This window comes from Hesperophylax consimilis, chromosome 22, assembly GCF_061612785.1.
Source record: "Hesperophylax consimilis isolate HC1 chromosome 22, BYU_Hcon_1.0, whole genome shotgun sequence".
Lineage (NCBI taxonomy): Eukaryota > Metazoa > Arthropoda > Insecta > Trichoptera > Limnephilidae > Hesperophylax > Hesperophylax consimilis.
Window position 1 is genome coordinate 30670168 of NC_142857.1, and position 12122 is coordinate 30682289.

The 12122-nt window shown below is 36.1% G+C and overlaps 1 protein-coding gene across 1 annotated transcript in view; it reads right to left on the bottom strand.

Annotated features, from left to right (window-relative positions):
* Positions 1-217: 217 nt before the first annotated feature.
* Positions 218-12122, bottom strand: part of sea (mitochondrial citrate transporter scheggia) — a 31184-nt gene continuing 19279 nt past the window's right edge. The window contains exons 3-7 of the mRNA XM_089645598.1: positions 8044-8176; positions 7066-7289; positions 4623-4787; positions 2695-2958; positions 218-1377 (exon numbers count right to left, since the gene is read on the bottom strand). Coding sequence (XP_089501724.1) covers positions 2720-2958; positions 4623-4787; positions 7066-7289; positions 8044-8176 — 761 coding nt within the window. The 3' untranslated portion in view covers positions 218-1377; positions 2695-2719. The remainder of the gene's footprint in view (positions 1378-2694; positions 2959-4622; positions 4788-7065; positions 7290-8043; positions 8177-12122) is intronic.

A 12122-nucleotide genomic window follows, 5' to 3' on the forward strand; every position in this document is an offset into this window, starting at 1 on the left:
TTTAGGAATTAGATGGGCATCAAGTAAATGAAAAGGATTCATCAAATTCATAGTTTTATTCTTTCTTTCATAATTCAACAATTCATTTTTCTATAAAAAGAAATATAAAATAACATTCACATATTATTTCAAGCCAGAACAGTTTAAAATTAGATGAACAGAACATATTTCTTGATGGAAGAAACCAATTCAGTTTCGTATAAAATAATCATTCAATGGCGTAAAACTCTAAATGTTTCTATATATTTACAGCAAACAGACTGAAGAGTTGTGACAATAATTCATTAACAATTTAGTTATTCTTAACGAATAGAGCTTATTTCTACAGAAAAATGCAGTTAAAATGCATTGTAAATGAATTATAAAAAATATGCATCTTCATCATTCGAAATTGCACAAAAATATTGAAAAATTACATAAAAAAATAAATGTATTGTATTATCTTTGTTATTTAGGTTTGTAAATAAAGGAGGATATAATAATGGCATAAAGGTAAATATAGATCTGTATATAAATAAATTCATGGAACAGGCAAATGATAATCTGTAAAATTGATTGGAATGAAATTGTCTCTCATACAACAGGGAGGCATAATGTACACCTCTCTTAGCTACCTAGTAACAGATTACTTAACTAATTAACGCGGGGAACATTGGGGATGTTCTAGGCGGGTCAAACATAACCCACACTACTCCATTATGGACCATTTTTATTCCCACATGTCATTCCCAATGTTGTATATTATAGTAAGTGTGTGTATAATTTTACATTTACGTCAGTGCACGCGGAGGCCAAAATGTCCTAAATATTAAGCGACACCTTACTCAAGAATCAACTTGCTTTTCAATAATATTTTCATAATAAATAATTGACATTCACATTTCACCCGCTGTTTTGTTATAAAGAACTCTTCTAAAAAAGCGTTTTGAGGACATTTCGGCTTCCCCTTAAAATTTACAACAATCATATCAATATTTTTACAAAATATATCGATATATTTCTATACAACGTTTGTCTAATAAACAGTTTGCCACTCTGCCGCTAGGAGAATACAAACTAGTGTTCACAATAGTGTAGTCAGTAAGTCCCTGTTTAGGCATTTTATAAATAGTGCATTTCCTACAACTAAACTAAAAGTAGTCATCCATATGGAATACTTAGACACGGTGAGCTTGGCTTGTCGGCTCGTGTGCTGGTCTGATATGTCAGTGGCCTTGTCTCGGGCGTTCCAAATGGATGCACGTAGTCCATTCATCATAGAGCGTTACAGTCGACTCCAAGTATGACTGTCGTAATGGCTCCTACATGTATTAACTAGACGACGTAGTTGGCAGAATGGGTGGGAGGTAGTTCGGACTGGTGGCAATGATCATCTAACTGAAACATAAAATAGAAAACATGCATCACTAACACATCACACTAACACATCACACTAACTCTTCACACTAACACATCACACTAACACATCACACTAACGCAAGTACAAAAATATGCCAGAAGAAAATTACTAAAAAATTCTTCAGATACAATATTCAAGATTCATGAATCGTATTGTCTGTGGAAGATCAATAAGATTGACTCGTCTAGTGAAAAATCACTTCAAGGGCACTCTTGCTTGCTAGTATAAACCGCTACAATTATGGGGATGGTTCATTTGCGGAATTGACTTTAACCAAGTACAAGCAGTCTATTGGGGATGGTTCATTCGCGGAATTGACTTTAAACAAGTACAAGCAGTCTATTTTATTTTAATTAGTTTTTATGTACGTACATTACAATATCCCTATTGAGCACGATTTCCGAAATCATTGAAAAAGTATTAAAACTAATAATCAAGTTCCTCGAGGATAATAAAATCCTATCAATTATGGTTTTCGCAAAGATCGTAGTACTGCATATGTAATTTTTTCCTTTACCAACCTGATATCTGATATCCTCGATAGAGGCAATAAACTTCTTGTTGTCTTTCTAGATCTGACTAAAGCCTTCGATACAATTTCACACCAAATTTTTCTAAAAAAACTGCAACAGATTGGGATAGAAGGTACAGCCCTGAAATGGTTTAAAAACTACCTCACACAGAGATCACAAACAACTGTAATTCACTCCAATCAGGAATATAGAAGTAATACGGTGTGCCCCAAGGAAGTGTTCTAGGTCCGCTCCTATTTCTCATATATATGAACTCCTTATTGAATTCGGACATTGTAATATAATATTTCTGTTTTAATGCGGAATGCTTTAAATTATTTCTGCCCATTTCTCTTTCCTACAGATATTCACTGGCTAGTGAGTTGACAATATGTTAGGTTGGGTGACCGGGTATCTCATCAAAATGACAATTCAACACACCTACAAATAAAGTCATGAAAAGTGATGAAACAAAAACTAGGTTAAATATGTTAGATAGGTAACTATTAAACCTAGTTTTTTTACATCACTTTTAATGACTCTATATCACTTTTTAAAGGTGTGTTGAATTTTCATTTTGATGAAATATCATGGAAACGTTAGGTAGCCAGTCAGGCGTTGGGGGTTCAATTCCTCTGCTAGTTAAGTCCTCCATCATTGCATCAGCAATATTTTCCTACTGAGTATAATGATGGTAAAGAGTTTTTCAAGAATTGTAAGGCATTTTGTGTATCTAGAATGTTTGTTTTTTTAATTCTGTACAACATCCATACTATTACATACCTTGTGAGTCTGTGAGTATGTGAGTCTAGGGCCAGACCTTGTTGAAGGCCTCCATGAAGGAGTCGTAGATCATGAAGGTGATAGCCACGTCGAGGCACACGCGGCCCATGCGCGGCACAGTGCCCTTGTAGAAGGCCAGCGGACCCTCGTTCCTCCAGATCTTCACGAAGCAGTCCCACGTGCCCGAGTACTTGGACGCCTCCAATCCCTGCATGCGAGTCTTCACTACGTCGATGGGGGTGTTACCAAACACGGAGGCCGCTCCTGCAATCACGCAATTACTTCTTTTATCTCTTCAATTCGTATTTCTATTAACGGGAACTGTATGAACCAGGTTATACACAAGGCTTCACTGACTGCAATACCAATATTGATATGACGCAGAATCATTGGAAATTAGAAAGGGAGAAAGGCAGAGTTTCACCAAACCAAAACAGATTACATGAACTTCCAACTGACAAAATCTCATAGCACAAATTTAAGGGGCAACCATAGAGTTTGCACTTTGTGATGGGTGAGCAAGGGAGATTGCATGCACATTTGACTACCATAATACGGACACGCGTCTAGTGTGGTAGTCGAAAAGCATGTAAAAAAATGTATACATACATTTTACAAATAAAGGAAAGAAAAAGAAAAAAAAACATTTCGCACAGCCGTAACTACATCGATGTAAGTCAAAATATATCAAACTGGGATAATGGACATTGAAGTTTTGCATCTTCACTGTGTAAGTATATATTTATTACAATTTTAAAGTTTCAATAATTATGTCATCAGGTGTTGAGGGCTCTAAATAACTGTGCACTATGACGTAAGACAGTAGAAAGTAATATAAAGTCCGTTAGTTTGACATATTTTAACATAACAGCAGTATAGGTGTAGATGCAGGTGCAGGTGCAAGAGTGCTTTAACCACAACAAGCTGTCAATATATATTATCTCACAATAAATAATAACTATTGATATGTATTTATTTTTTTAAATAGGAAAGCTAATAGCTCAGAAATGCACAATATAATTTGCAAGGCAGATAGAAACATTACACCTTGAAGAGAATGCCAACATTTTTATAACTCCTGTGATTTGTAACCAGGCATTTAGTATCCAATTAATAAAGATAATATCTGTAAATCAGTGACAGTCCCCGACATAAATTAAGAAAAAATCAACACGTAAAAAACAAAGTTTTTTGTTATAATTCATGCATCTATTTTTATAGATGTATTTTAAAATAAATATAAATCTATATTTTTTTGATCTGACTGAGGATTGAACCTTTCTCCGCAGGAGTAAAATAAGTGAACACCGCTATCACTTTAGCTAAATCCTAATTGAACGGTACTGAGATTTATTTTATATTGTATAAACTGCTGTTAATTTGTACAATGTCATCCAATTTCAAAGGAAAGTATGTGCACGCGCGTTGTTGTGCATGAGTGCCACCAAAAGTAAATCATTCTCATCGACAACGAGTCCATCTGCCGAGTTTCAGCTCGAATGGATGTCCGGAAGTGGGTTTATTTCCACTTCCGAGAATTCATTCATCTGGAAAACAAAATCTAAATTCAAAAGTGATAAGAGCTAATTCTATAAAGTGATGGGGAAAATTTGGTTGGAACATCGATGTATTATAATTTAGACAAGACGTGAAAAATAAATTGGTTCCATTTTTGTGTTTCCACTTTCCAATTGTCCTCTAACAAACTACTGAATCAGATCCCCGCGCACTGTTTCTTGAATGCGTTATTAGTACACAATAGCGCCTTCCAATTGTAGAGCTCTAAGAGTTAGAAGAGATAAGGACAGTTAACAGTTTGTAAAAAGGTTGACAGATTAATCTAGGTGCAATTAAGAAGAGGATAGAAAAGTAAGAAGTGAATAGAGTGATGGGAAAGTAGTGAAAAAGAAGAAGGTAGATTGACTGACCAGCGATGGCTCCGAAGCCGCCCACGAGGAGCTTAGGCACGTGCTTAGTGTTGTCCCCGCCGCGGTACATGTCCTTCATAGACTCCATGACGAAGAAGCGGATAGCTTGGTTGGAGCCCTGCTTCATGATGGTGGCCGTCACGCCCTTGTACACGCCGCCGATACCTAAACACACACAACAAAACAAACAACGTCAGAACGTAAGTCATGGGAAATAATTTAATCTTTAAAACTAAATTCAATAAATACCAGTCATTATTATTATACTTTTATGTTAACTTTACATGGAATGGAACAAATGAAAAAGCACTGCAATTTAATAATATGCGCATGATTTTTTTAGCAGAAGAACTACACATAATTTTAAAATTGCGGTCACTGAATATCGCACTACGCTGCATTTAAAATTTTAACGTCTGATTTTGCCACTGAGAACTCCGGTAAGCTCTGATTCTGTTTACATACATAAGAGGGAGAAGTTACAACAGAGCTACCAGCGTGATAAACAATAGCGATTATTTTTTTCAAATTTTACCTAAAAGATTCCAACTTCCTACTCGATTTATTTGAAAATGAAAGCTCAATTCAATAAAGTTATAACACAAAATCAACTTCAAATGGGATATAGATTCCAAAGTTTCCCGCTTGAACAAATAGATTCCAGACATCATGTATAAAAATGTTTTTGAACTCGTACACTGTCATTGGTCCATTTGGGTAAAGTTGGCGGCAGTGAACCTGTTGATGCTATTTTGAGTGTGATATTTGCGTGGTTATTGAATGCACCCACAAAATATGTTACCATATGTTACTCGCCTTTTCCAATCTGGGATTTAATATTCAGGCTTATTCCCAAAATCATCATGCATGTTGGAAAGCATAGATTTGTCCACTAAGCTTCTACCTCATATTATGATATAATAATGCATAGATTTGTCCACTAAGCTTCTACCTCATATTATGATATAATAATGCATAGATTTGTCCACTAAGCTTCTACCTCATATTATGATATAATAATTATAATTCTGTAAGTGATAGGTAATATAATACAATAATGAATTGACTTGTTTTGTTATCAGTTAGAATTTAGGACTGTATTATTATTACTCTGATAAATCAGGAAAGCACATGTGCAAATAAATAATGAATTAGTTTTTCAATTTGAGTTGACGCAAAAATTATATATTTAATATTCTAAAGCCTTGGACTATTACATTGTAAGTTCTCAAAGAATTAAAAACAGTTAGGTTAATGATTCAACTAAAAGACATCCATTTTACCAAAATAATAGTGTTTTTGTCACATTACAATAGCCGTGCCATAAAGGGTATTTTAAATAAATGATAATTTACTATTATTGGTATACAAGAAGTATTTAGGTGACTGATTGCTTTAAGGGTATACTTAAGGTTAAACGCAAAGCTTGTTATATTCTATATGTGCATAGATGGCGTTACTTAATTTATTTTTATTTAAATACACTTTTTGCAACTATTTATTCATATCCATATTGCGTATATACGGGCGCAAACAAATAATTTGTCTTAATATTGTAAAGCAATAAATTAATGAACGCCATCTATGAACATGTAGAATATAACGAGGGTCGTATTTAGCCTTAAAAGAATACATAATCTGCTCGTCCATAGATGGGGCTGATTTAATTATTTTAGGAAAAAATATTTTTGCAAGTTATGCTTTAAAATATTAAAATGAATTATTCACTAACGCCCGTACACATGCAAAATGAATATGTATAGTTTTGTCCGTATTCTAAGTAAATTCTTTCAAGAAACGCATACAAATACAATATTGGATTGAATCACCGATACAATATTGTATTTGAATGCCTTTCTTGAAAGAATTGTGATTGCATACAGATAAAACTATTGTCATATTGCATATGTACGGGCTCAATCCAATACTTCATCTTAATATTTCAAAGCATAACTTGCAAAGTGTTTTTCCTAAAATAATGTTATTGGCTCCATCTATGAAACAGCAGATTATGAAATCTTTTGAGTATACCCTTAAATTTATTACTGTACAGATCGACATTGGTAAATTTGTAGTTGGTGAAGTTGCAAGAATAGATTTTGTGGATACAGAAAATATATGGGTTAGATATAAGATTATAGGTTAGTTCTTTATTAGGTCACAAGTGTTTCAAATTTTGAATTTAAAAATAGGTAGGTTAGTTCTCTCTTAGGTCACCAGTAAGTCAAAGGATGGATTCTAAAAACAGCCAGGTGAGTGTTGATGGACACTGCAATGCTGTCCGAAACGTTGGCTAAAGAAGAAGTTAGCGCAACACGGCATAACACCCCAAAAACAAATAACAAAAATACTTTTGGCCGTGAAAATCTTAAATCATATAGAATAGGCAGGTTAGTTATTTCAGAGTAAGTATTGGTTAGATTTGCAGTGGTGGTTGTTTTACCTTCCTGCTTGATGATGGTGGTGACACCATGAAAGAAGCCCTTGTACTGCGGCTTGCCCGACAGCTGGTCATTGATGAACTTGACCTTGACGGTCTCCATGGGAGTGACGGCCAGCACGGCCTCCGACACGCCGGCGCCGAGTCCGCACAGCAGCCGCGCGCCCGGCGACAGGTTGCCCTTCTCGTCCATCATGCGCTTCTTGAACGCCTCGAACGAGCCGAACCTGGAACCGTACAAACACTTGTCAGTCCACTGGACAGCTAGGAATTATATAATTATGCTAGATGACCATTCGAGTGCTACACTAGCTGTACCCCGCCTCGCATTGCTGTGGCTCAGTCTGCCTGTGCAGACTTGTTGCTTTTACGACCAACAGTTGGTGCTGTTTTTGAAAAAGCATATTTTTACCTGTCACAGGTGACATTTATATAATATCGGTATATAAAAACACACAAGTACTCGAATGTAAAGTTGTGTCAAAATTTCAAAGCAATCGGTGAAAAACTTTCTGAGATTTAAGATTTTGAACAAACAAACATTTCTATTTTTATTTATATAGATTGTGAAATACAGTACATTCAATAATAGTTGACAAAAATATCAGATCATCATAATATTACATTAATAACATTAGTAAAAAGACGCTGCCTTGTCTTAAACTGAAGGTTAAATTTCTGTACTACGCTTTCTTCTTAATGATGCCATGTTTAATCCTGTCAGTATTATGTGACGGTTGCTGGAAGATTACGGTTCAATACGCACAAATTATTTCAATAACACAAGCATATTTTTCCATCTCCCCAACAGAGGTATAAAGAAGTGTTGTATCAATAATTTGGGCATATTTAGAAGTAAGCAGAGCACGGAAATTTTACCAATCAAGAGGTGGACAGAAAATGAGAAAATTAATTGATATTTCCCACGTATAAAGGGAAATTCTGTAAAGTGGACAAACGTTGGGTAGTTTGTTTGCTCACCTGACAGCGGACTTGGGGATGGAGCCATAGAGCAGCACACTGAGGCCGCGGTACAGCCCGGAGAAGCCGTGACTCTTCACGGTCTTCCTGACGCAGTCAGCGATGCCGGCATACTGCTTCTTCTGGCCGCCGCCTGCAAACAACCAAACCCAACAGCAATTAAACACCAATTCTCGCAAATAGATAACTTTAAATGCATGGACAACGCATAACAACGTAAAAATGGCGAATTTATAGAATAAAAAGGGCAAAGGACTGAGTTGTAAGAAAAAACCTAAGTACGGGGAAAATTGAAAATTGAGAATTCCACTGAACGATTTATACGCACAAATAACATTTCGTTTTATCTTAATTACTACAAGAAACAAGCATTTACGCCGGGGGAGATGGAAAAACATGCACAAAATAAGTTTATTAGAAAATCTGAAACAGAAAAGGATACGGTCACATCTAGGACTAATAAAAAAATGTGCAGTAAAAAAATGAAGACAATGTTCGTAGTTCTTATTCGAAGTATGATACAGTTAAAAGTGACCGAGGGGGATAGGGTCCCATTAGCTCAGTTGGTAGAGCAGTGTCCCGGAAAGACAAGGGTCCTGGGTGCGAGTCCTAGATGTGACCGTATCCTTTTCTGATTTTTCTGTTTCAGATTTTCGTTTAGAAATCACTAACATTGTCTTCAATATTTAAATATTACAATTTGAGGTTTTACTCAACAAAGTTATTCCGAAAAATAAATACACAAAATAAGTGATTAGGTTCTTTGTTTGAGTTATATAAATAATTTATGCGTATTTCCTAACCTTCAAACATAGTCTTACAAATTTCAGATCATGCTTACGAGAAAACTAGTTTAGTAAATAGTTGTTTCTTGGGTATATATGTAAAGAAAATAGGGACACGCATAAACACTTTTTATTTTAAAAACACTATTAGATAATAATGAAAAGTAAGTATTTCAGTTTCTTGAAATGGAAAATAATGCATTTTAGTAGCTATTTCGTCGGAAAAACGGATAATTTCACGTCTTTTCTTCGGGTCATATTTTGATATAATAGTTTAATATATATTTTTAATTAAACTCAGAACCAAGGCCCTAAGAACAAATATTAGGTTCATACTGTGGGTTAAATAAAGGAAGAAAAAACTAAGATAAAACTTTCGCATCAATAACAATGTCAGTCAAGTACAACTCACATCGAAAAACCCGGCTAACGTAATGACGATGCCGCAACACCTCATCCAAAATCCATTAGAATGATAATGTTATTACATTGGCCCAGAGAGAGACAGAGTGATACAGAGAAGGGGAGAGAGCGCGCGGGCCGCGGGGAATGTTAGACCTTCGAACCGCCAACAATCCGAAATCATATTATCATTTATTACATAGGTTCATTCATTCGCCTTTCGAGCATTATTTCATTGCTTCGGGTAAAAACACGGGCTTTTGATAATGTAATTATTCCAACGATCGATGCATTCCAGTGCATCGAAGGGCGGGTCTTGAAAATCGATCGGCTGCAATGATCATCTGTAATAAATGTGTGCAATGATCAGCTGTAGTCTGTAGTATACAATTTGGATGATTTATTAGAAAATTATTCTGTACCGTCACATTCGCAATATTGTTGTGTAGAGGGATTCCAAATATTACTTAGATATTACCCACTGTTTTAGAGTGGGCTATTTTTTAAACGATACATCGGAGTGTGTTGTGTGTACATATTATGTCCGTATACAACGTGACTTACAGCTCTAATGCTACGTATACATCCGCGAGCCAAACTGCCGAACTGAACCTCAACTTATGGGAAAGAAACGAAGTAACCGCAAATGGCGCGAAACGCCGCTTGCAGTTGATTCGGCCACAAGCCGGTTACTATCAAATTCAAATTCATAAATGGATCATTACAATAAAAGAAACTGCTTTTTCGTTCCCAACCAAGCTTACCAAAGACAAACGATCAAATAATGTGACCAGCGCCACTGTTGTAAATAGCGCAATCAATTTTCTGCCTATGAGCTAACACATCTAAACCTTTATTTCCTCGTAAAAGTATCGTAAAGTAGATTGTAAATCAAGAAAAGCGAAATGTTTAGAAGCAAGACGGCACGGCATACCTTGGACAAATAATGTGAAAAGGAACACGACCAAAGGGGTATTATAATATCATAACATTTATGTTAACGAGTAGGTAAATAGGATATGACCGTAGCAGAAAAACATCCATCAGTGGACAGGAGTTCCAAGGATTGGACAAGCTGTTCCTGTTTGCAGAGGACAAGGAAAACTTCAGAAGATGATCGACAACATTCATTAGAATTCATTTTACAATAAATAACAAGTAGGTACTTAGGTAATATGAAGGAAATAAATTTAAGATGTAGCATTTCCTCGTCTGAAGGACGAGTCTTGCGTCACAGAAAGCGAAATACATAATACTGCGCAACATTGCTTGCGGCATTTCCCGTAGATTTGAGAGAAATATAAAAATACTTTCCTCCGTAACCTCAGAGCACAGATGATACTATTTGGGCAGCATCTCTCTAGCTCTATCGTCTCCACTCTCTAATCTACACACTCCCGCACTGCGCGTCTCACGCCTGGCGCCTGGGGCCAACCAACATGGACCTACAATGCGCTGGACAAGCTTTAACAACACAAACAACATAAAATAATAATAGTTAATTATGCACCACTTTTTATACTAATCAGTTTCAAAGTTAGTAATACAAGATGGCTGCCAGGCAATTTCCCCTCGCCCTGGATTTGTCTTCAATGCCATTCATACAAAATCGCACTAGCGCTCTGTCCAGGGCTCTTAGGTCCATGCCAACCACCGGACATTGCATCGATGACCTAGCGCACGCGTGTTGCGAAATTTGTAAATTCTATTCGTAAGAATTAATGTGAGTATCTGTTTTTCATCCATTCTAGATGAAATAAGTAAAGTAAATTTTACCATCCATTTACAAAGTAAGTAATCTTGATAAATGCTTTTCAAAACACGTAATTATGTTTACATAAACTGCACTTAACCCATATGTGCGCTAGGCCATCGATATTACTGTAGCTAGATTAGAGAAATAAACTTGGTCCATAAAGGATGTAACGCTGTACTACGGACGGACTAACCTAATCAAAATGATATCTGTTAAATAAGCCAAGTTTGTATGTTAGTCCTGAAAATTCTCTCCTCATTGAATCGTGTTACCGCATTGACATAATAATACAATACGTGCATACATATTTATTCAGTACTAACTGAACTATGCCCGGCGTTGGTGGGAATTATTCTTAGGCGGTGGACATATACAGTGGAGAACTTTTCTGTAGGCCTTTTAAAGATATAAAATTCAGTAGTACATTATGTTGATGTATCTCAAAAGTTTTGGCCAGCGTTACCAATGTAAGTGCCCGAAAATATATTTTACGACTTGATTACAATTTATTTTATATAAATATAATATGCATGTATTATATATATAAATTTTCCGGAAGAAATTCTCTAAATGATGGTGAAAACCTTATCCTTGGAAATGTTTCGCGTGCAGTGTTACGCCTACCGCAAGATGTTCGGTTATCTTGTGCTACGTATACATCCGCGAGCCGAACTTGAACTGAACCACAACTTATGGGAAAGAAACGAAGCAACCGCAAATGGCGCGAAACGCCTCTTGCAGTTGATTCGTTCCTTTCCCGTAATTCGTGGTACGGTTCGCGTTTCGGTTCGCAAATGTATACGTACCCTTAGGCTGCCTTTACACTTGTAAGTTTTTTCCTGTAAGTTGCTCACGTAAGCGACTTACGACAAATTTACCAATGTAAACGACACCAAAAGTCACTTACCGTAATTTATACCAAGTTACGGAAGTTTTTTTTACGTAAGTTTTTGACAGGTCTAATCGCTCACGCGGGAATTTACGGCTCTCTCACAGCTTATCAAAACAGATTGATAAGTTGAGACGCTTACGGTAAGTTTTGACGTCACTGTCGGGATGGTAAAACAGAAATCTGCAACACTGACAGGTCTTTCTGCCGTTGCTCCTCGGGACTTGTTTATTTGTCGACATGAACA